This window comes from Linepithema humile, chromosome 4 (genome assembly GCF_040581485.1).
Source record: "Linepithema humile isolate Giens D197 chromosome 4, Lhum_UNIL_v1.0, whole genome shotgun sequence".
Classification (NCBI taxonomy): Eukaryota; Metazoa; Arthropoda; class Insecta; order Hymenoptera; family Formicidae; genus Linepithema; species Linepithema humile.
Window position 1 is genome coordinate 29587417 of NC_090131.1, and position 23492 is coordinate 29610908.

The 23492-nt window shown below is 34.0% G+C and overlaps 5 protein-coding genes across 9 annotated transcripts; 3 read left to right on the forward strand and 2 right to left on the reverse strand.

Moving 5' to 3' along the window:
- Positions 1 to 497: 497 nt before the first annotated feature.
- On the reverse strand, positions 498 to 4509 carry Vps51 (vacuolar protein sorting 51). Its single transcript, XM_012369025.2, has 10 exons — positions 4286 to 4509; positions 3929 to 4063; positions 3649 to 3870; positions 2946 to 3538; positions 2564 to 2777; positions 2246 to 2470; positions 1794 to 2128; positions 1446 to 1623; positions 849 to 961; positions 498 to 777 (listed from the first exon to the last, which is right to left on the reverse strand). The coding sequence occupies exons 1-10, from the start codon at positions 4364 to 4366 to the stop codon at positions 669 to 671; spliced, it is 2205 nt and encodes a 734-aa protein (XP_012224448.1). The 5' UTR covers positions 4367 to 4509; the 3' UTR covers positions 498 to 668.
- Positions 4510 to 4526: 17 nt separating this feature from the next.
- Positions 4527 to 7754, forward strand: LOC105673411 (uncharacterized). The gene is made up of 3 exons (XM_012369026.2): positions 4527 to 4782; positions 5045 to 7111; positions 7184 to 7754. The coding sequence occupies exons 2-3, from the start codon at positions 5432 to 5434 to the stop codon at positions 7406 to 7408; spliced, it is 1905 nt and encodes a 634-aa protein (XP_012224449.1). The 5' UTR covers positions 4527 to 4782; positions 5045 to 5431; the 3' UTR covers positions 7409 to 7754.
- Positions 7755 to 8734: 980 nt separating this feature from the next.
- LOC105673355 (ATP synthase subunit C lysine N-methyltransferase) lies at positions 8735 to 11507 on the forward strand. 3 transcript variants are annotated; one of them, XM_012368929.2, is made up of 5 exons: positions 8735 to 9112; positions 9183 to 9355; positions 9487 to 9675; positions 9755 to 9911; positions 11392 to 11507. In XM_012368929.2, exons 1-4 carry the CDS (start codon positions 9031 to 9033, stop codon positions 9902 to 9904), a joined length of 594 nt encoding a protein of 197 aa, XP_012224352.1. In that variant the 5' UTR covers positions 8735 to 9030; the 3' UTR covers positions 9905 to 9911; positions 11392 to 11507. The 3 variants fall into 3 exon arrangements, with proteins under 3 accessions (XP_012224352.1, XP_067210341.1, XP_012224351.1); XM_067354240.1 differs by lacking the exon at positions 11392 to 11507 and adding an exon at positions 10574 to 10705; XM_012368928.2 differs by lacking the exon at positions 11392 to 11507 and having other exon boundaries at positions 8736 to 9112; positions 9755 to 10054.
- On the reverse strand, positions 10040 to 16865 carry LOC105673352 (neutral amino acid transporter 9-like). Of its 3 annotated transcripts, none has more exons than XM_012368926.2 (11): positions 16731 to 16865; positions 16105 to 16284; positions 15795 to 15942; positions 15477 to 15625; positions 12107 to 12264; positions 11866 to 12030; positions 11735 to 11791; positions 11475 to 11657; positions 11088 to 11290; positions 10892 to 10996; positions 10040 to 10820 (listed from the first exon to the last, which is right to left on the reverse strand). In XM_012368926.2, exons 2-11 carry the CDS (start codon positions 16257 to 16259, stop codon positions 10410 to 10412), a joined length of 1734 nt encoding a protein of 577 aa, XP_012224349.2. In that variant the 5' UTR covers positions 16260 to 16284; positions 16731 to 16865; the 3' UTR covers positions 10040 to 10409. The 3 variants fall into 3 exon arrangements, with proteins under 3 accessions (XP_012224349.2, XP_012224347.2, XP_012224348.2); XM_012368924.2 differs by having other exon boundaries at positions 12101 to 12264; XM_012368925.2 differs by having other exon boundaries at positions 12101 to 12264; positions 16368 to 16750.
- On the forward strand, positions 13446 to 22364 carry Pgm1 (phosphoglucose mutase 1). Its single transcript, XM_012368920.2, has 8 exons — positions 13446 to 13861; positions 18937 to 19206; positions 19683 to 20121; positions 20267 to 20469; positions 20540 to 20741; positions 20822 to 21014; positions 21115 to 21298; positions 21370 to 22364. The coding sequence occupies exons 1-8, from the start codon at positions 13805 to 13807 to the stop codon at positions 21592 to 21594; spliced, it is 1773 nt and encodes a 590-aa protein (XP_012224343.1). The 5' UTR covers positions 13446 to 13804; the 3' UTR covers positions 21595 to 22364.
- Positions 22365 to 23492: the final 1128 nt, after the last annotated feature.

Below are 23492 nucleotides of genomic sequence, written 5' to 3' on the forward strand. Positions count from 1 at the left end.
AGGAAAGTTCGAAAGTATAGAATGTGGCGAACAAGAATTAAGACTTATTAAAATCGTTTGACCCTGTACTGCTTCTTACACCGCGCACTAAACCTAATGGCTTTATACTTTGAGCAAGATATAGGTGGGGACAATCAAAGGAAAGAATAGCAAACCGTCTTCGCAATGTAAAGGAGGATGAAGAAAAGAGGAGCGTGACGTATGAAGCGGAGTCTCTTATTAAGGTAATTTAGATTCTCCGCGTCTTTCTTTCTTTACAATACTTTAATAAAATTATAAAATAAAAATTTGCTTAAAGAAAATTACTTACTGATAGACCATAAAACGCTATCAATTGATAGTTTTATCAATTAGAGAGTATTACAAATCACAGAAAAATGAAAGCAAGTCTGTGGAATAATTTTCGGACTGTAATGTTAAATAAATTCTAAAAATACTTGCAGAAATATTTGTGTGTGCAGAATTTAAACGCAGCTATTTATTGCACATAAAATGTCTCTAGTTTGTAAATATATTACTTTTATTCTTCTATACATTACAATATATGTTTAATTGATTATGATCATTGTAGTAATTTATTAATTTATAAACTATATAACGTATCGTACCCTCTGTGATATTACACTGATATATGCAATTGCACAAGACAATTTGAAATTGTTCATGAATCAACCTCGTTCGCAAATAATGTCTACCACGCTGGGTTCCATTAAGACTGGTTCCAGACATCGGTGCACCGCGCTACCCAAAATCTCGTCCAGCAAAAAGTAAACCACACTGCAAACAATATTAATGTAAGTATATTTTTTTAAATGTTTATGAAGAATTAATATAAACTGAAATTGTACTTCTCATCCGAAACGAATCTCCACAGATAAAGTTGCAAATAATGTGTGTCCACTTGAATTTGTTGCAAGCCGTACTTACTGAACGTTCGTAGTCTCACGCATTCGAGGAAAGTCTGTGCGCAGAAAAGCATAAAGTATTAGAATATTATTATTGAAAAAGAATAATTACTAATTTAATTATTGTATAGCATCAATTGTAAGCAAATAGTAAAAGCATGAGATATAATGCGTAGCGAATGATGGCAGAGTTAGTAGGATGAATCAACTTCGCAAAGTGGATAATAGCCATGCTATTTTGTCATTGCAACCACTCTGCACCACCTGAGCGATCATTACTAGTACATTATCTGCTAAAAATATTATTCCACAGAAATTTTTACCGCTATTTTACAAAATAATAATAATTTGATAATGATATAATGAAATAAAGAGATGGTGTACAAAAATTCACGATTCGATAAATAATATAAAAGGTAAAAACAAAAATAGTAAATTAAAACTGACGATTTAACGAATAATGGATAAAGTAATACATAAAAATTAAACTACTATACATACACATTATTCAAAAAGTAATATATTACAATTTAATATCACCTTTAAGCTAATCTTAATAATTCCTGTTAGAATGGACGCCTTATTGAATTGCACTGACGAAAAGATTTCGATTCGTTCAGAGAATAGCTTGTGAATGTTCGTCACAAGAGAAGAATCGATGTGGCTGGATGTATAGGATGACCAATTTGATCTATAGTGATGCCTCGACACGCTAATACTAAAATAAACATATATTTTATTACATTCCAAATATCTAACAATTAAAGAATGATAAAGATTTCAAAAATTCAAAGATCTAATAATTTGTTGCATATAAAATCCTCAGAGAATTTCTGGAAAAATGTATGTAATTGAAAAAAAATGTTCAGCTAAGTGTCTTTTATATACCTATGAGTCTTCCTGCTGCTGTCGCTACTTCTATCTACTTGACCATCGTTATCATCGTATAATGCGGCGACTTGGGAATCAATGGCAGTTACATCTTCGACAACCCTCTTCATCACGGCTCTCACGGTTCGCGGTTCAATCGTATGCAGCCAATCTCTAGTTTCTACAGATTTCCTCAACATTTGGGAAACTGCTAGTCCCTGAATTCGCACGTAGTGATTCAACAATTTTTGAGCAGCTTCTTGAAAATGATCGCACATTTCTGATCCGTGAGTTACAATGTTCTCTGAAGATGTATATTGAACAATGCTGAAGAGGTCGTCAGTAGTCGTAAGCTGCATTAAATCAAATGGTACAAAGCAAATACATTATTTATTTTAATCATATGTTATATTAGATATTAAATTATTTACCATGTCCAAAAATCACGTTAAAACAATTGTTTTACGTACCAAATGACGGACATTGTTCTCCTTGTACTCAAGGCACATTTTGCTAAGCAGAAGCAACAAGGTGGGCGGAAATTTCGGCACATCAGATCCATTGCAGAATCCTGCTGCTGTAGCAGTAAGATGATGCAGAAAACCGATCACTAATCCTTCTCTCACTTCGTCCACGCAAAAACTTTGCAGAAACTGCGTTTTCGGACTAAACGTCAAATCTGGCTGCAAAAATGCCTAGAAAAAACAAGTTTGATAAGCAATTTAAATCTCTATCGATCATCATTATATTATTAATAAAACAATAAAAGTGGTATAATAGATACAAACCAATAAATCCTGCAAAACTCCTTTAACTTTTTCAATGGTAGGCATGATGAGCATTGCTTGAAGCTCTGCCAAACCGCCATCTCCATCCTGTGTGACTTTGGTAGCTAATGTCTGTCTTACTTTAGCTAAAGTCTCACTCAAATGTTGTTTTAGACTATGCAAATGATTGCGACATTGTTTGCGACCAGCATTCACAATAATATCCGTTCCAATCCTGCAAAATAATTATTTCAAATTTTTATTAACATGCTAGTAGTGTATCATGTTACTTATTTTATTTTCTATTCCATATTATTTACTAATACATTTTACACACTACTTATGCATTTTGTCACAAATTATTCTTATTGTATTTCAATATGTCTCTCTTTTTCTTTATCACCTGGCAAAGTCCGTTTCTTTGCATAATGTATTCATCGCTTGTAGCCTGCGATAAAATCTGTCAAGAGCTCTCACCAAAATTGCTGTATCGGCCACATCTTCCACTCTTTTGCTTATTAAATCAAAATATTTCTTCATATTGCTTACAACAAACTTATTCAAATGATTCATAGCTGTTATTTCAAAATCATCAACTAAATCATTATCTTCCAATGATCGATTTATAAATAAATCGTTGTAAGAGTCCACAATTAAACACAAATCACTAAGAAATCCCGAAGAAGCCATGTCTACAAATTCGATAATGTCATTTTCACACATAACTTTCAAGATCTCTAATTGTTCTGTCAACCGTTTCTCAGCGTGCGTCAAAAATTCAGTGCATAAAGAATCAGCTGGTTCTTTTAATTTCAGCAAAAGATCGACATTTTCGGCAAGAGCCTTAGTAGAAGCATCTCTTTTGTGAAACTGTAATCTGAGTTTAGATTTCAGTTCTTCTAAAATGTCCTCGCAGTCTTTTTGGATGCCTTGAAAAGATGGCATGTTACTATATTGATCGAGAACTCTTTGTGCATGAACATAATCTTGAACTGCCTGAAAAAATTATTTATAAATTATGAATTAAAGATTAAAATAAAGAATATTGTATTAATTTATTACACATTACACATCTATTTAGAAATAAAAATGTTTTAAGTACATACTTGCGCATAGTTTTCTTCGTTTATTTTATCTTTCAGATTGCCAGGTAGCTTGAAGAGAAACTGCAATTTCTTCAACAGAGTATGAACAGAGGACAGTTTAGCAATTTGTTGTCTTGTCCCATGTAAAGTTGAAGAAATTTTTTCTGAGAAAGAAGTGATGCTGTCCATATTTGCTGCCAAGAGATCCATGCTGTTCTCCATTTCTTTGAAATCTGTTTTCATCTAAAAATCATACTTAAAATTAGAAATATATCCAATAATTGTTTGAATAATATCTTACCTTGCGAATAGTATCAGTAGCAGATATAAATTTATTATAATTTTCATATACTAAAGTCTGCATATCAGAATTTAAAGTCTGAGTGTTTTTTATGATCTCAGCTTCATGATCCATAATTTGCTTTAAAGTGCATTCCTGGCAAAAAGAAATTAAAATTATATATTAAAAACCCAAAAAAATATCAAGTACTAAGAAAAGTAAAAAATAACTGATTTATGGCATTGTTTATTGTTGTATACATTAAAATTTTATTTAATGCTTTTATTATTAACAATTATTACGCATTCGTTAATAATTTAATTTAATTTATTCTGTATTAAAATAATGTATTAAAAATATTTATTCAAATTAACTCACCTTCAACAATTTTTGAAAATACATATTTGAATCAAAATGTTGTCCATTAATATCATATGGATTATTTACATTCTCTGCCATCTTGTAAATTTTTGCTTTATCAATAAAAAATATGTAAGTATAAACTTTTTGAACTATTTATTTATTAAATATTGATAAATATTAGATATTTGAAGGAGCTCCTAACCACAAAGAACTGTCAAACTATTTGTGACATTTGCAGGTTAAGTTCTGGACGCGGAGAGTTTAGTAATATAAACCTCATAGTTTCGAAAGCGCAACAAGTGCTTCATACTCTTAAAATAAATTTTATATTATCTTTTTAATAGTTTAAATATATTCCTTTTTAAATTTTATTGAAATAACAATTGTGAAGTGCTTGTTTAGTGTTATTAATTGTTTAAAAATCTTCAAAATTGGACATGTATACGTGCTGTTTAAAATACTTTACAATTTACAAAATCATCTGAAAGAAGTTACATCACAAATTTCAAATTGTAAGAGAAATAATACAATTAATTTTAAATTGATACTGATCTAAATATTGATACTACTATGTTTTTAAATCAAATTCTTTTCATTTTCTGAAACTTAACCTCTTCTTTTAATGATAACAAACAAGATTAAAATAGAATAATTTATTTTCACATATAGTACAAATATTAAATATTGACTAATATTTTTATAATTTTTTTCCATTTTTCTTTACTTATTTATTTAATGTAAACATCTTTTTAATGTATATCTCATTATTTTCAGCTGTAACGAAAGAAAACTTAGATTGAAATTCTTGCATCAAACTATACAGTGGAGCATGAACAGGCAGAATTTAAAGACTATTAAAATTAAGAAAATTGCAATTTTATTATGAATTATGAAGAGGAAGAATCCGAGGATCGCAATTTTAAGTTTAAACTATAGAAAGAAAGATTGGAAAGCTACTTGACCTTTGAGAGTCAACTTTAACTGTAAATTATGAAAAGAAAAAGATGTGAAGATTTCCTTGTGTTTGGAAACTACTGTATAAATGAAGAGAAGAATTTACATCATTTCAAATCCAAGTTATGAAGATGAAGGATGTGAAAACCACCTGATTTTTTATTATAAATTAGATTCACTTGATCTATAAGAGAATAGGTCTCAACCATGCCGCATCCCTGTGTTGTCTGCGGTCGGTCGCGTATGAATCTAAACAATCGTCAGGAAGAGTACATGTTTTTTGGTTTTCCAGTGAAGGACGAGCCACGTTGTCGTCGTTGGCTCGAATTCTGCGGACGTGAAGATCTCTACAAACTCACGAAAAAACAACTTCTTCAGCGTATGGTCTGCTCTAAACATTTCCAGCCTCAAGACTTTCTTGCTGATTATTGGAATCGCATATATATCACTGCAGTTCCATCGGTCTACGATCCCAAGCAGAGTTTGTACAATATAACGTGTGTTCTTTGTGGAAGAGCACGAAAAGATCCACCTCCACCAGATTACGATGGCACAACTTTCCATCATTTTCCTGGAGAAGAGTTTCGTTGTCTTAAATGGCTGGATTTTGTTGGGATAGACTCTTATTACAGGTTAACGAGAAAGGAAATCCTCTTTTGCTACATTTGTTCCAAACATTTTGATCGCTCCCAGTTTGTTCCAGGATTCAAGGGTAGATTAGTAGACAACGCGATTCCAAGTATTCGTAATCCAGATGAAGTGGATCAATCGGAACAGTCTATTAATGAATTGCAGACTGAGAGTCAGACAAGTCTCTTCGATTTTACAGAAAAATATAAAAGACTGGAACCGCTGTCTACTGAAGTGCTGGAGAGCCAGGCTTGTGCAGCCTGTGGTCGATTGAGGTCAGATCCGAAGAACAAAATTGAACATTATAAGTTTCACCCGTTCCCAGCGTATGAAATTGGTCGTTGTTTGCGCTGGTGTCAGTTCTTGGGCCGCGAGGATTTGCTTAAAATGTCCCCCAATCAGATACGCAAGCTTGTGCTGTGCTCCAAACATTTTCAGACCGATCAAAACTTTCATAAGTTAAATCCGTGCAACGCAGTTCCCACAATCAGGGACATATCCGAACCTGAGACTGTTGCGGAGCAAAATGAAGATGATCAAGATCTCGGAGAGGATAGTAAAGATCCTTCCAAAGCCTTCAAACGCTTTTCCAGACCGCTTGTATCCAGCAAGAAACCCAAGATTGATAACAAGCCCACACCATTGGCGAAGAAACGGGGGAAATCTCGAAGACCAACTTCTATTAATATCCCTAGACCTGATTTTACTCATTTGGAAAATAGGGTGATTAAGAAGCTGCCGCTTCCGCCTAACTGGAAGACTCAGTTGGGACATCAATTCCAGTCAGTTGCCGTCAATAATGTCGCCTCAAATGTTACAAATAATATTCAAGGAGGCATCAAGAAGATTATAGTGCCGTTTACTGGGGACATATCAACTCTGGGTACTCCAATACCGGTTCACAGTTTATCAAGTATTCCGCCAGGACTGTTAATAAAGATAAATCTACCGGAACAAGAGCAACAGCAACAACAACAGCAGCAGCAAAAATCTTCAACAATAAAAAAACGGAATAAAACAAAGAACTTAACGAATAGTTCGAGTAAGCAGCAAATTTGGGTGAAAGACAACAATCAAACTTCTATTATTTTACAAAATACGAATCAAAATGTGGACAAAAGTCTAGTGGAGCTTCTATCGATATCTCCAGAACCTGTAGAGGAAAATTTAAACTCCAATGAAGAAGAGATAGATTTGCAGGAGGAAAAAATACTTCCGCAATCTTTGGAAATTTTGGAGGACAAAGTTAAAATGCAGGTTAGTGCTAGATTATATATATTTGTAATTACATCTGCGAATGATTATTTGAATAATTTTAATTTGATGCAGGTGAACGAGGAACAATATTTTGAAGCAAAAAATGTTACGGTGAAGAGGAAGAAGACAAAACGACGGAAAAGAATTACGGGAACAATGAGAAGAACGATGATTCCCTTAAGAAATGAGATCCAATATTTTTTGAGAAAGATGAGACCGCTACTTCACCGATTACCAAATCGAGCTAGAGCAATGGTGAAATTATCAATCGTTAACATGGTGATTGATCAACTCTAAAACTGTAAAAAGATATTATCGGTTCTAGGAAAATTACGAAGGGTATTATTATTTTCAAGACGTATAGGTTTAAGTTTATGTCACCTTACCTTAAAAGAGGCATGTTATTTACTTTTGAAGCCTCTTTTCGTTGTCATCGGTTATCGATCGGTTTATCTACGCACCAACTTCGCGTAGACGATTTTGTTTATTATCGATTGTCATAGAGAGTATTTTAACAGCTTTACTTTAACAACTGTTTGACAAGTTTAAAATTTAAAGTGTTAAAAGGGAAGAAAAGAAAGAAAAGAAAAAAAGACGCACGAATATCGCAAGCATGTATGTCCTAGTTTTATTAAACGAAGAATTGCCCGAAAGATTAAAATCTAAATTTGTCAAATTTTATCATCCAAATATTATTAATAGATAATATTTTGAAATAATAATTAAATTTAAATTTAAATCAATGTTAATTAAAATATTAATAAAAATTTAAGATGTTGCTTAAAAAGTTTTGCAATATAATAAATTATATTATTAATAATTGATAATTAATTAATATATAATTATAATTAATTAATATATATAATTATTAATACAATTTTTTTCGAAATATTTTGAAAATTTTACTTTAAAACAACACTTGACACAATTTACAGAAATAACAATAACATAAATATGTTATAAATATGTTTACAACATTGATTTAAATTTATCAAAATATTAACCATTAAAATAACAAATGTTTTTACGAGTGATTTATAAATATAATGTTGACAATTTTACTAGTTGACAAAGTTCACAAGAAAATTATTAAAATTATTTATAAGAAAACGAAATTTGTAATATTAAAATTCAGATCAGTGAGTTTATTTAGAAATATAACTTAATTAGTACTCAAGGGAGTTAATTAACTACATATTGTACATTAGGTATTATTTTTTAAGATCATCTCATCATTGTAAATTATCACTTGTAAAAAAAGAAAAACTCTTCTATGTAATATGTTTATAGTCAAAGAATTATTTTTACTGTATTTATAAAAATGACATTATAAATAATATAAAATATAAACTGTAGTATTAATATAAATAAAATGTATTTCAAAAAACTTACGATTTCCTGATTACTTGCCTATACTTGATTTTAACAAAATAATTTTGACAAAACGAATAAGTGATACAAGACAACGATAAATCAAACTAAACTATTCGCTTAATTTGTACCATAATTGTTTATTTTAACGTTAACTTCTGCCTTAATCTATGAAATAAAATCTTATAAGAATTTGTAAAACGCGGGCTGTATGGCGCTGCAATAGCCATCTCCATCTTGTTTAATTAAAAAAAAAGTGCAAAACACTCATACGATAATTATCACAAGTAAACAGTGATCCCTATTGAACCATTATTTCATATTTGTTCACACTGTTTTGCACTGTTTGGCACGTGAAGCAAAGTGGAGTTTGTAGGAATGAAATTACATTATCAGGCAATCAGAATGTCACACAGTCATCGTAGAACTACAGTTTTGAGTGTACACATATTTGTCATTTAGAAAAATTTATATAAAAAATTTTGTTTTATAATCTGAAAGCTGAGTTGTTTTGTTTTACAATTTAAAAGTTAAATACCGAGATTAGAATGGAGTACTTTTCTGCTAAAAAAGATATTGGCGCATCACAGAAATCATCAAAAATTGGTTTAGCTTTAATTGCGGCTACAGGTTTGTTATTTTACATAAACGCTCCCACATGATTTCAGCGATAGTTTTATTTATGACTTTACATTATTAGGTGGCATTGCAACAGCAATTAGTGTTGTTTGCTTTCCATTTGTAAGTCCTGCATTTCGTAGGATATGTTTGCCATATGTACCAGCTACACATCAACAAATAAAAAATGTTATCCAAGCATTAAATGGTCGCTCTGGTTCTTTAATTGATCTTGGTAGTGGAGATGGACGTATTGTGAGTATGATAATATTAAAATGCATCATAAATTTTGAAATAAATAAAATGTGACATTACAAATGTTAAAAAAGAGCGTGTAGACTAAATATCTCGCTGTTGATACGATAAAAAAGATAATTTATAAATAGGTTCTTGCAGCTGCAAAGCATGGTTTCAAAGCCCATGGTATTGAATTAAATACTTGGCTAGTATGGTACTCAAGATTGAAAGCCTTGACTAATGGTTTATCAAACAATACTGCCTTCTTCAAACAAGATTTATGGAAATATAATTTAGGGAAATATGACAACATTGTTGTATTTGGTGTAGATCAAATGGTACATTTTTTAATATCCATTATAGCTCTGAGAATATTGTAATATGCATTAGTATATAGTTGTGACATCTTTTGCACAGATGGAAGATATTGAAAAGAAATTTAATAGCGAATTGTGCCAGGACACTCTTGTAATTGCATGTAGATTTCCTCTTCCTAATAAGCATCCTATTATGACAATTGGACACGGAGTTGACACTGTTTGGGTTTATAAAATATCTCAGAGCTGAATCAGAGGTAACAAAATTTTTAAATAAATCATGACAGGGAATGTAAAAGTAATTGTTGCATATTTAATACATAGCATGTCTCAAGTATAAAATATGTAACAACTTTTGTGTTAATGGTGAGAAAATAAATATATATTTTTATTAAATTAATGTTTTGTCTTAAATAAGTTATATTAACTGTTATTTCTTTTTAAAAAGTGATAAACATAATATTATGTCATACATGTATGCACATAATCTCACAGGCAGATCTTAAATTGAGTACATTTCTTAATTCACAAAATTCTCTTATAAGTAGTAAACTATTTAATACGTAAGCTTGGCATTTTAAATCAAGTATCTTATACTTAATGTTTACCTAATGTATTTAAAATTATTTTTAATCTAAGTTTAATATATCACTTCTCATCTTATATAAAGTACATAGTGGTGTACATAATTAGTTAAATGCAATCGAGGATATCATGTAAATGCAATCACACAGTCTTTAACTTTTATTATATAATTAATTATCTGTGATGAAAAATTGAGCAATGAGATTTAAAAATCCGATAACGGGTATACCTAAGTGAATTAACAGAGAGCATATCGTTAACTTTTCCTCTTTTCTCAAAATCGATAAATGCAGTAAATTTGGTAAAGTGAAGACGTAAATCAGTCCACTTATAGCGCCTGTGTACCTGACGATAGTTCCAACGTGTGGCATAAATGTTGCAAATAAAATGCATATGGAAACCAATATGAGATTAATGAGCAGTACTAAGCTCCTATTAGATACTCCTTTGCATATCGATGACAACAACTGGATACGTAACATATATGCGAGCAAAGGATAGACGGTCGTTAATTGGAACAGTAGTAATATACGAGCGCCTATGGTGAGGCCGTCCCATTTTTGAAAATTATTCAATAAGTTCTGCAATAAAGCAAACTCCTGTTTAGGAAGCATAACTTTTATAATAAATATTAAACATTATTGTTACTTACATCTTCAATGCACGATTTAGGCAGAGGAAAACATATGTAAAACGCTACTCCAACGATGATGTAAGTTATCGTGACGAGAATATATGCCAGAGTTAAATCCCTGCCCTAAAAATAAGATCGTGTGTTTATTTGATGTTTGTAAATAGAATATACATACACACACACATGTGTATAAACGGAATTTCAAGTAACTTACATTATTTTCTTGATAACGATTATTCTGCATTATACTGATTATAATATTGTGAATGAAGAATGACATTGCCAGCAATCCGGAGAGGGCTGGAAATGTGGGTTTTATTATCCTACTCACTGCCCAATCGGTTTGGTCCATATTAATACCCCACGATGTAGATTTTATCAGAACAAAGATAATTATGTATACGATTGACACGGTTCCTATAAGAAAATTTGTAATTTGGCATAATTGCAAATTTTAATTCGGCAGATCAGAGTTGTATGTACAATCGCACGGCTTATATATACACATATTATTTCAGATATTGCCTTGTATTGCACATAGAAAGGTGCAGTAAATGAGGAGATATTTAGATAATGCGGAATATAGAAGTGATTTACTTACCGAGAGAATTAAACTTGGTGAAAAACGTCGTACTGTTGAAATTCAGCAAGGGAAATATCAATAAAGCCAAAAACATTGGCACTGTGTTGCGTAAGTCCCATGCTGGTCCCAGTGCATCAAATGTCTTCTCGTAAATTAAAATAGTATCGTTTTCGTCATGGATTTCTCTCTTCGGGCATACAACTGTGAATTAGAGCAGAAAGTGAGTGACACATCGAAAACATATTATTCTTGAGCGATGAATCAAAAGTGATGTGCACCTTCTGTATATGAGACGTTCTCAAGCACAGAATTCGCCGAGCGGCCAGCTACGTTATCTGCAAAAAGATTTCGTTGCTTCAAAATGATTCATCGGGACTTGGATTCTCGCGCATGTGTGCGAAATCTTTACCGTAAATAAAATTGACGCTATTGTACAGGAAATTGGCCATTAATACCCAGTAAGCTATAGTCGCGCCCAGTAGTACGGCAATACTGAAGATCCTGGCGATATGTTCCGCCCATTTGCCAATGTAAATTCGACTCAAATCTAGGACTTCTATACTTTCTCCCCCACCTGCGGGAATGCAATCGATGAGTAAGATTGGTACGAAGCAAGTTTTAACTCACTTCATGGAGAAACATACTCTTACCGTGATACGCGTGTGCAGTTATGAGGCGATAAGCGGTGTACAGGCACAATCCACTCATTGTCAAGTTGAGGATTATCCCAGGAAAGAATCCGGCCATCCCAATTCCCCATGGCATAGTCAGCAGCGATGATCCCAATATCGTATTCCATACTGAAAATCTAAGGGGGATACAGATCAATAATAATACAATACATATATAAAATTTGTAACATATTACACAGGTATGTTTCTACAAAGTGTTTTTTTTACGAGTGTCCATTTATTCTTTTGAATAGATTTATTTTAGCGCAATTTTAATTCTGTGAATTGGTTTGCAAAAATGATATCAAATATCTGAGACGATTTGGAAATTCGGAACAACTAAATTTATCAGAATGCTCAATATAAAGACGTAAGTTATTGAGATACGCTATATATCGCTTATCAGTTATTTCCTCTTGAATAATGAGCGTGTTACGTTATTTTTGTGTACGCATTTCTCCGATAATTGATATTTTGCACTCGGAGACGTTCGGAGCTCATAAAGATACCTCTATCTATTTCTTAACACGGTCCGTTTATAATCAACGTGCAGCATTATGATTACAATTCTGTCTTAGTTATCTAAAGGAATCTCATAGTTTGAATCATAGACAGTTGCGAATATATGGACCAAGGACAATGCGTATCTTTATACATATTCTGTTGTTGAACTTGATTAGTCATTGCAAAGACGTTTTCGTGGATTCTTACGTGATCACGCGTTTTTTTTTTTTTTTTTTTAATCGAAATTATTGAGTATTTTTGCACGTATTTCTCTCAACTTTTCGGAACACAGCGTCCGATTTCGTCATATATCTCTCCGTTCTAGGTTCATTATTTATTTATTTATTCGTCGCATTGAGCAGACCCAGCTATTTTTGTCGCTTGGAAAAATAGACACCTTTAAGATATTAACTGAAAAATCAAATGTATTGCAAGTAGCAATTCATACTCGCGGTTGCACAATATATTTATATTGTTAATTTTGCCCCAATTTGTTTTAATCAACTCGTTTATCGCCAGCCAAGAATGCAAGTCTTGTACTTCATATTTTTTTCTTTGAGAAATCAGATTTATCAAAATTGAGGGAAAAGTGCAGTCTAAAATTTGGACAAGTTCGCCATTGATTGCAATTTTATCGCCAATGAATGTGATAAAGATTACTCTCGTGCACGTCGTGTCCAAATCTATCATAAGCTCTTTGAAATGCAGCTCTCGATACTTGAACGAGCCTGTATACGTGCGCCCGGCGAAACGGCAGGTTAGCGGCTAAGGGCATTCACCTTCGGGGCGGTCGTCTGTTGCCCAGGCAACAGACAGAGCGGTAACCCCTTCGGGCGTCCCGTCGCGCCGCGCTCTAGACGCTCCGGACGTTGGCGCGGTGCGTTGGCGCGAGGCGTGCACGCTGAGCACCTTCGTTCCCGCGTCTCGAAAACGAGCGACAGCGTTTCTAACCCTCGATCGAGAAGATAAGACGCGGATTCGACTTCGCATTGTGCAACGGCGACACGCGAGGGCAGGAGTGTCAGACGACGGAGTGCCACGATCATTTCGGCGCTCGTTTTCCAGACGCGGGGACGAAAAAACGAGCGACCGCTTGGTGAACTTCAGTCCCTCGCGAGGTGTTAGTCGCGCGGAAGGTTCGATAAGGGCGGACGAGTAACGATTTCGCCCGGGATGCTCGCGATGCTCGACAGCGAAGTCGCACCGGCAACGACGTTAAAGCCGCGAATGGTGAGTTCTGAACGGATTTCCTGAATTCGTGGAATATGTAACTGTCAAATGTGATATTGATAAGTGCCTAAATACGGTTGCGTATTTAGGTTATATCAGTCACATGTAGAGATGCGAGTAGCTATACTTAGTATATGCCGATATCATACGATCGTGTGCGTCAATTGACGTGTCGATTGCGCTCAAATTGATTAGAACTGAGAAACACGATTTTACAACTTACGAGTCATAAATTTTGTCCTTATTAACCGATATCGGCTTTCGCGTGAAAAAAGAATTACGACATTGATTAGCGTTTCTTATCGTCGGATATAAAATCGACGAGTGCGCGTTTTTTTGTAATTTCTATTTTTATCTGTGCGTTTCTACATTTCTATTCATAAAAAATATTTACGCTTTTCGTTTGTCGGTCGATTTCTTTCCTTTTCAAGTCCTACATTATTTTTCAGTGATAAAATGAGCTGCGTCAATTGTGCGCGAATTGTCGTTTTATAAAACTATTCGTATACGTTTATCGTAACGGCGCTTTCTTTTTGGAATGGCAGGAATACTTAAAACGTGATAACGTTTGAAATATAGCGTCGCCATCAATTTCACCCCTTTGTACAATTATGTATCGGCGGCGATGAAAAAAGAATCAATTCAAGATGCGCTGATGCAAGTTTGGGGCTTATTGCCATCAGCCATCTATGGGTGATAAAATGACTGCAAATACAACGTACAAAAAAAATATAATCACACTGTATCACAGGACACGAGCACGAATATGATAAACAACGCGAGATAAACATTTATAGCTTACCATTGATAACGTCTCACATCGATCACTATTTCTATTTGTTTCTCTTACGTATGTAGTTGGGTGCATTGATTGGCGTTTGCACGTCCATATTCGCAAGGATACTTTATGACACTTAACAATCATTATTCCTTGCGAAACATAAAATCGTATAATCAAATATTTGACAAAAAAAATATACTTGAATTTTACAGACAAATCTGAATATGCCGTTAATAAAATGCAACGTTAATAAAATGCAAAATTGCAAAATCAACCGTAGTTGCTTATGAGGCCTCTAAACTGTCAGCCTTTGGGGTTGAAAACACTTTTTATATAAAAATTTCTAGATTTCGAAATTTAGAAATTCTTATCTAAAAGAGATATATATGATGAGAGAAGTAATTTCATATCAATATAAAAATATTGAAATGTTTTTCTATTACGTAGGATGTGTAGCTATTGGTAGCTAATCGGAATTATTAATATGCCAAATAATATATTTATGTCGGCATCAATATTACGAAAGTACAGCAGTAGTTCAAGGTTTAGTCAACCTTTTGAAATACTATATAAACATGAGAACGGTAAATATGTAAATTATATAATCTCTTGTAATCTGTATTAAATATCTTCGCGCTCTTGGTTGTGTAGGAAAGTATATCGATCGGCGAGTCAATTGATATGAAGAAACGGTTAATTATATCACTGCATTATCAGGAATCATTGAATAAATTTGCTATTTTAACACTCGCTCCGATACTTCGCGTCGATTTTTTTTGTATCGTGAAATACTCGCTCGCGGTAACTGAAGAACTTGTATTGTGAAATACTCACACAGTGACCAAGGAACTTTGCTTCGACTTGAGGTCCTTGTGGGAAGTCTGCGTATCACGTTGAAATCGTAATGAACCAGCTTTATAGTCGATCTCGTTCGTTTTCTTCACGGGCGCGTAATTCATCGCGTCGGGATTCTCGCATAATATCTAAAAATTGTGCAATGTAATGCATAAGATTACAAAAATTGTGCGTATGCAGAAAAGATGCGCTTATTTTTACATTTATATTAGTACGCTTGTCAAAATTGAGACAAATATGTATATTATTTTGCTTTTTACATTTAATTATGTTATTTTTCCCAGATCTCGATATTACCTCGTAATTGTTCTCATGATGATTTACGATGCAAGGTGAACGTGCCGTTGGTGAAATGAGCAATTCGTTGTCTTGCATTAAAGGAGGCGGTCTCTTCGGTATAGTTGTTATGGTTGTGCCATAACTGCCGGCATCCAGGCTCCCATATCTAAACAAGGTAATAAAGATGCATCAGCGATCAGCAATTAATTTTTTATAAAAAATATATATGTATAAATGAAGATTAAACGAGGCTCTGACAGTTTCAACAAATTATAAAAAAGTCCGATTACAATATGAATTAATGAATCTAATTTTGAAGATATCGTACTTGAAGGAATAAGCAGTTGGACTGAGATCCAAATCGCTCGTTTCCGAGACATCGAATATCGCTGGTTCCAGGCTGGTGCGAGAATCCGAAGAGAGCAGCGGCGTGCTTTCAGATCCGCTGTCTCGTGGAGTATCGTTGTCCCGGTAAATATACATAATTTCTGACGCTGACAGAAAGTATCTGCAATAAAGAAAAGTTCCGTGAGCTCCTTGCGCGAACGCGAAGTTTTCGGAGTGGCAGATCAAACGCAAGTGTTCACTTACTCGATACGCAGCTAAACGACGACCGTTCTGCGTTTCAATGTATTGTTACGCGCGGTGTGACTTTCTTTCGTGTTACGTATCATCTTTATGTAAAAATGTCTCGGATATATCACCTATTACGTGGATGTATCGTCTATAAAGTGCGAGAGCAGATAGCGAATTCAATAACCGCTTCGCTTTTGGAGTATTACGAGTCTTATCGTGACGATAAATGTATCTCCTTTTACTCCAAATTAACCGATTACAGAGGATCAAGTAACGCGTGAAAAGTTATCGCGAGTTTAGCGGAATCCGATATCCGATATCAGTGAGTCGTCTCCCGGCGACTGAATTGTGCGTAAATTAAAAAAATCTCTGACTCACTTTTTCTCTCCAGATGGCACAATCCAGAGCTTGATCCCTGGTCGGTGCGAGAGAAACGATCTGTCCGGAGTGGATGTGAACAAACACCTTATTTTTGTGTAACACGTGTTTTCACTGGAAAACTGAGATTTGAAGTCTGTCTCTATTTTATAAATCCACGAACTTTATATCAGTCATCCTTGACTTAACGCATCCCTTCCTCTGCTCGCATTTTTCGGTTATGCTAGCGCGTGCGCTGCGAGCGAGCGAGCGCCGCTTAAACGCCGGCCAATTACTGTCAGTCATAACAATTGTATGTACAAAATTTTTTTCCGCTTTTGTTATTCCTTCCCTCTTCGACGCCGAGATGCTCCACGATTACAGGACTATAAAGACTCGCAGCGAGATGAAAGGATCGCTGTGAGCGCGGCTCAGTTACCTCGAGTCTCCGTTTCTCGTCTTATCGCTCGTCGGCGCGACAAGTCGGACGTGTCCGTCTAATCGTAGCTTTAACTCCTTGAGACAAAAGTTGCAGTGACACACATCTGTTATTCTGAGGTTCGTTAATTGCTCTGCTCTATTTTATAGGTGGGACTGTAATCTCCAGGCCAAAAAAGCTAGTTAATCTTGTTGTTAATCCGGATTACTGACGCAAGTCGTTTATGCTGCGAATGTCGCGCTTGTTTTGAAGATCGTTCCTTTCTTACGCTTACGCGACATGAATGATTCAATTGGTCTTGAATTTTCATCATCCTCAATCATATCTCTTTTTTTTTTTCTATGCAAGTTCCTAGTATTCCGACATTTCCCGAAAGTGGCTAAAAGAAATTTTTATTACAAACAAACACACGTTTACGTAAGTGTTCACAAGTTTTCTTCTTGAATATTGAAATTATTCCTCGCCACAATTAACTGCAATTCTTTTATTATTTATACTCACAGAATAACTTGAGCTGTCGCTTCCATTCCTGTCGCTGTCGATTCCATCGATTTATCTCAGAGACGTGTGCATACGATATCTGAGACACTCTGTATATTCGCTATCTTAATTTAAAACAACGCATGTTCCATGACGTCAAACGATTTCCACACTGCATATTATGTAGCTTGCTTTGTTTTAAAATATCACTATCAATTGTCATATTAAATTGCTTATTCCGCGTCATTATCGAAAAAAATGACGAAAGAGAGTCTCGAAATTCACAGGATTCACGTTTACAGATCGAAAACCGTGGTGCGTCTATTTTGTTCAACTTCCGCGTTATTAATCTACGCATCATCTATTTACAGAATTGTTATCTTGCGCACGCATTCGCAATTATAAACGTCACTATTTTTCATAATCATTTCCTCTACTTATCTATCTGAAAGTTGGAAAGTGATCGTTATTCTGTGGAAGTTGTTACTAGAACCAAAAATTATCGAATTGGAGCGCGGCTTGTCGAAAGCTGAATTGATAACAGGCTTATGCGTATTTACCTCTCTTAATAAAGATATCTTCTCTTAATCCTTCTAACAACAGTTCTTGATATCAGTAATATCTATATAGTTATTATTTATTAATATAAAAATGATATTACTCATTAAAAAAGTATATTATTTCTTCAACGTTTTAAATTAAATACGAAAAAATGCATTATATTGCTATAAATCTATATTCATAAAGAAATAAGACAATCTTTAATTTTGTACTTAATAAGCTCTTTCTGCAAAAAAATTTTGCATTTTTAGCAGCATAATGAGGTGATGGATTTGTTGTTTTAACTACACTTTTTGTACATTTTTCAAATTTTTCTACTTTTTCTGAATGTCTGAGTATAAGTTAAAAATTTTTTGTTATTAAAGGACAAAATTCCAATAAATAAATAACACAAGAAGCTTTCTTTTTTTCTGTCACAAAAACATTTAGGAAAAACCAAATGATTCTGTTTTTCATTTCGTCCTACAATAGTATTCGGAGTATTTCATGACAAGCTTCCTGACCTACGTGATTTCGGCTAGACGTGCACGTGCGCGCGAGCTGGCGCGACAGCTGGCGCGCGCAATATTCCAAGATGGCGACAGCCCGGCGTTGCCTATGCCCTTGCGTGTCATTGACAGGCAAAGTTCATACCGGCGACAGTTATCGAACGACTGTTGCGAGAGCGCGATCTCCTTTTGAACCGCGATTCACGGATTAGCATCTCGTAACTGTTTGTTGCACCGTTTTTTCTTTCTTCGATTGCAGCACACTTCTCCAATAAACATGTCCACGACGTCGGTGACGAGTTTTACGGTGGACACCGGGATATACGAGGGTCAAAAGCCGGGCACTTCGGGCCTGCGAAAAGCTGTGAAGATCTTCCAGCAGGAACACTATACAGAGAACTTTGTCCAGGCGATACTGCAAGCTCTGGGTGATCAGCTGTCAGGCTGCACTCTTGTCGTCGGCGGTGATGGACGATTTTACGGGAAGGAAGCGGTGAATAAGATCATCCGGATCGCCGCAGCAAACGGGGTAAGATCGATTGACCAGTTCAAGCATCGAGCTATTTCTGGAAACATATAGTTCCATGCAATACACATAGATTGATTGACATAAACCGAAATATGTCACAGCACAGATTTTGGCAATATTATATCAATGCTAATAAAGGAATTTGAAGCACTATTGATATACTGAATAGTTTAGAAAACTTGAAATTTGATATCAACAAGCTTTCAGGTTCTATATATAGTTATATATATAGCATTTAGTGTATCTAAATTCTGTCAGTGTTATGTATTATGTATAACTTTTACAATACACAATACATTATTCATTTCATGACTTGACACTAACAATTTTATTCAGAAAAATAATATAATGTAATGTAAAAAATAGAGTAAGGACAATTCCCTTGTGAGATAACTGAAAATAATTATATAGAGAGGTTATATATAAAAAAATTATACGAAGATGTAATTGATGCTATAAAACTGTAATGATTTTAGGTGAGAAAATTGATAATTGGTCAGAATGGCATCCTCTCGACGCCAGCGGTATCAACTATAATTCGGAAGTATAAAACGCAAGGCGGAATTGTCTTAACCGCATCGCATAATCCTGGTGGACCTGATGCCGACTTTGGCATTAAGTTCAATTGTGACAACGGTGGCCCCGCTCCGGATAACATTACGAATAAAATCTACGAGATCACCAAGACACTAGAATCTTATAAAATTATTCCTGATATTAGCGTAGATATTGATAAGATACAGAATATCTCTATCAAAGTTGATGGTAAACCGTTTACCATCGATATCATTGATTCTGTGAAAGATTATCTAGAGCTTATGAAGGAAATTTTTGATTTTGCAAGTATTAAAAAGTTGTTGCACGGAAGTGCGGATAAACCGGCGTTTAAAGTCCTCATCGATTCGATGAATGGAGGTTAGATATTACATAATTCATATTTATCATATCTTTCATAATTTATTCATTTCATTTATCATATATTTCATGATTCATATCTAACTAATGTTTTTATAAAGATGTTATTAATAGAAAAATGATGTAAACTTTCATTGATTTTTAGTTACGGGACCGTATGTGAAACGTATATTTAGCACTGAATTAGGCGTGGACGACACAAGTTTAGTAAATATAACGCCGTTAGAAGATTTTGGTGGTTTACATCCTGATCCAAATTTAACATATGCCAAAGATTTAGTGAATGCTATAAAACAAGGACCGTACGATTTTGGTGCCGCTTTCGATGGAGACGGAGACAGAAATATGGTAGGCAATCGATAAATGTAATCAAATTAGTTTTAACAAAAATTTGATAATAACGCGCTTGTACTTACAGATCTTGGGCAAGAAAGCCTTTTTTGTCACTCCCTCCGATTCCTTAGCGGTGTTAGCTGCTAATTTGAAATTAATCCCATATTTCCAAAAGACTGGTATTAAAGGATTCGCCAGATCTATGCCGACGGCCGCGGCTATCGATAGAGTCGCCGCTAAATATGGAGTGCAATTCTTCGAAGTTCCTACTGGATGGAAATACTTCGGTATAAAAAAATTTTTACATTTGTACAAAAAAAGAACTTGTAATCTATTTCACAATACTTAACTGATGTGCAAACTTCAGGAAATTTAATGGATGCTAAAGATCTGTCGTTATGTGGAGAGGAAAGTTTTGGTACCGGTTCTGATCATATTCGTGAGAAAGATGGAATATGGGCATGCCTAGCATGGCTCAATGTGATTGCGGGACTTGGAAAATCTGTAGAAGATATCTTATTAGATCACTGGAAAATTTATGGTAGAAATTTCTTTACTAGGTATGTGTATTAATAATTATTTTTAAACAAGTTTATATATACTTTAAAAAATTTAATATTTCTAAAATTCTCAATTATTCTTAATTATTATCAATGATAGGTATGATTATGAAAATTGTAACGCTGTGAGCGCTGACAAAATGATACAGTATATCGAGATTTCGATTCAGAAGCCAGCATTTATCGGGAAAAAGTTGCAGTACGAAGGTAAAGAGTACGTTGTTAAGCGAGCAGATAATTATTCCTACACGGATCCTGTTGACGGTAGCAAAACTGCAAAACAGGTATGTTTTACAATTGTTTTCGCCTTGATAATCTAATATCTTCCAACTAGTTACATTATTCTGTGCGGTAGGGTTTACGGATATTGTTTGAGGATGGTTCCCGCATAATATTCCGCTTATCCGGAACGGGAAGTTCTGGTGCTACTATCCGTATGTATATCGATAGTTACGAGAATGATCCAGCTACTTTCGTGAAAGACGCACAACTGGTCTTGAAACCTTTAATTAATATCGCATTAGAAATAAGTGAACTTCATCAGCACATTGGACGTGACGCACCGACTGTGATTACGTAAAATGTGTGTTACGTTCGTTCTTCCATCATGGAGCTATCTTATCTCTCATTTTAGAAAAAGTCATGTCTCAAAAAAAAAAAAAAAAAAAAGAAAAAAAAGAAAAAAAAAGTAAATTTCGTGATATACATTTAATTGGATTGTAAAGACTTGATCCGACTTCATTACCGTCAAAATCGTGAAGCAATAGCATAGTAAAATCGTTACTGACGCCAATGAACAAGTTTTCCATTTTTATAAAGTGTTCCAGTTTTACAATAATCCATCCGTACAATATACATACTGTGTGTGTTGAATGAAAATTATTTAATATGCATATCTGAGTAGAAATTGAAAAAAAAAAATGTTTTAAAATCTGTATCATTAGATGTTTACTATAAACGTTATTGCTTGGATGTTTTTAACTTAAAATTTATCTTGATTTTAAACTTGAAAAGGAAAGATCATTATCCACTGAGCAATGAGAGATGACTTTCTAATAATCTCGGGTTCAATAGAAATTTATATTGATAAATTATATACATATATATATATATATATATTATATATTGCTCATATACTTAATAATTTAATAATCATTAATTGTCCTTATTGTATATTATAATATGGATATGTCTCGTATATATAGATATTTTACATGTGCTAGAAAGCTTCTTTGGCAATGTTTTTGTGACGTAATATTATGTTATAAAAAAAATGATATTGTTAGTATGCAATAACCTATCTGTTTGTTGTCACAACGTATAGTAAAAAAAAAAAAAAAAAAAAAACAATTTATCGAGTTCGATATAGTAAAAGATGCATGAATATTCTCCAAACGAAATTGAGCGCACATAACACATTCTGTACTTATTCGTTATTATTGTATTATTGATTGCAATCGTATTGATTGTACAATGTTCCGGCATAGTAATGTGCATTTTACTTTTCACCGACAACAGTTGACACCAAAGGTGATAAAGATCGATTTTCTCGATTTTCCACCGCATATTTCGCAGCCATAATGTTATAATGATACGTAATGAAATAGTACCACGTGCATTCCGATATGTAAAAATATAATTTGTAAAAATCACGATTGAATGGACAAAATGAGTACATTGTCAATCTTCCAAAGCTTATGTCTATCGGCGATTCATATCTTGATGTCCGTTCTATAATTTCCATTTCATTTTCATCCAGGATTTTACAGGGAAAATACTATCTAACGCTTGATTTGACGCTCTAGGAGAGGATTGTTGATTTAACGTGTGATGCCATTAAGTTTTCGCGCGGAATTCTGTTACTAATTTATTAATTGTGGTAAACGTGTAAAAGAAGACATGAGATAGCATAATATTGGAGGATTAACAAAAGCATAAATTCAATATTGTCTTTAAGGGCCGGTCTTTCCAACACTCATTCCAACTTATCACTCTGCATCACTAGCCCATGCTACGGCAGGGAGAAGAGATTTATTTTTGTCGAAGAAACTATCGGATATTTTCTCGGAAGGTGGAATGATTGGCCCTGTGAGTGAAATATAGTGTAATAGATAATAAAATAAGCGGTTTTAATTTATTATGCTTTATGAGATAATTATTTCGTGAAATTGAGTCGTCTTAAACAGAATATTATTGCAATCCATAAAACGGATGATACTTTGAAATTCTACGGTATAGAATCTTTCAGTGTCAGATATACGAGAGTTATAATTGAACATCCTTTCGTTCATGTCGATAAATTTTTACACTTAAATTGAAGTGAGAAAGGTGGAAGAACCTTTTTACACTTCATGTTGTACAGTAGCATATATGAGATTGCCTATGTAGAAATTGTGCGACTATTTATTGCAACACGAGCGTGACGCGAAGAGCATATTAAAATTTAAAACGTTGAAATTTTTATAGATAGTAATGTAC

Bases quoted from the DNA above. Each gene is read 5' to 3' on its own strand.
- LOC105673352 (XM_012368924.2), bottom strand. From the start codon at position 16,259: ATGTATATTTACCGGGACAACGATACTCCACGAGACAGCGGATCTGAA. The intron at 12,031-12,100 runs GTATGTTTCTCC...GCATTCCCGCAG, and splicing joins ACACGCGTATCACGGTAAGA to GTGGGGGAGAAAGTATAGAA. The intron at 11,658-11,734 runs GTGCACATCACT...TCTAATTCACAG, and splicing joins GAACGTCTCATATACAGAAG to TTGTATGCCCGAAGAGAGAA.
- Pgm1 (XM_012368920.2), top strand. From the start codon at position 13,805: ATGCTCGCGATGCTCGACAGCGAAGTCGCACCGGCAACGACGTTAAAG. The intron at 20,742-20,821 runs GTATAAAAAAAT...TGCAAACTTCAG, and splicing joins TACTGGATGGAAATACTTCG to GAAATTTAATGGATGCTAAA. The intron at 21,015-21,114 runs GTATGTGTATTA...TATCAATGATAG, and splicing joins GGTAGAAATTTCTTTACTAG to GTATGATTATGAAAATTGTA.
- LOC105673355 (XM_012368929.2), top strand. From the start codon at position 9,031: ATGGAGTACTTTTCTGCTAAAAAAGATATTGGCGCATCACAGAAATCA. The intron at 9,356-9,486 runs GTGAGTATGATA...ATTTATAAATAG, and splicing joins GTAGTGGAGATGGACGTATT to GTTCTTGCAGCTGCAAAGCA. The intron at 9,676-9,754 runs GTACATTTTTTA...TCTTTTGCACAG, and splicing joins TATTTGGTGTAGATCAAATG to ATGGAAGATATTGAAAAGAA.
- LOC105673411 (XM_012369026.2), top strand. From the start codon at position 5,432: ATGCCGCATCCCTGTGTTGTCTGCGGTCGGTCGCGTATGAATCTAAAC. The intron at 7,112-7,183 runs GTTAGTGCTAGA...AATTTGATGCAG, and splicing joins AGGACAAAGTTAAAATGCAG to GTGAACGAGGAACAATATTT.
- Vps51 (XM_012369025.2), bottom strand. From the start codon at position 4,366: ATGGCAGAGAATGTAAATAATCCATATGATATTAATGGACAACATTTT. The intron at 4,064-4,285 runs GTGAGTTAATTT...TCTTTTTGCCAG, and splicing joins ATTTTCAAAAATTGTTGAAG to GAATGCACTTTAAAGCAAAT. The intron at 2,471-2,563 runs GTTTGTATCTAT...TGTTTTTTCTAG, and splicing joins GAGTTTTGCAGGATTTATTG to GCATTTTTGCAGCCAGATTT.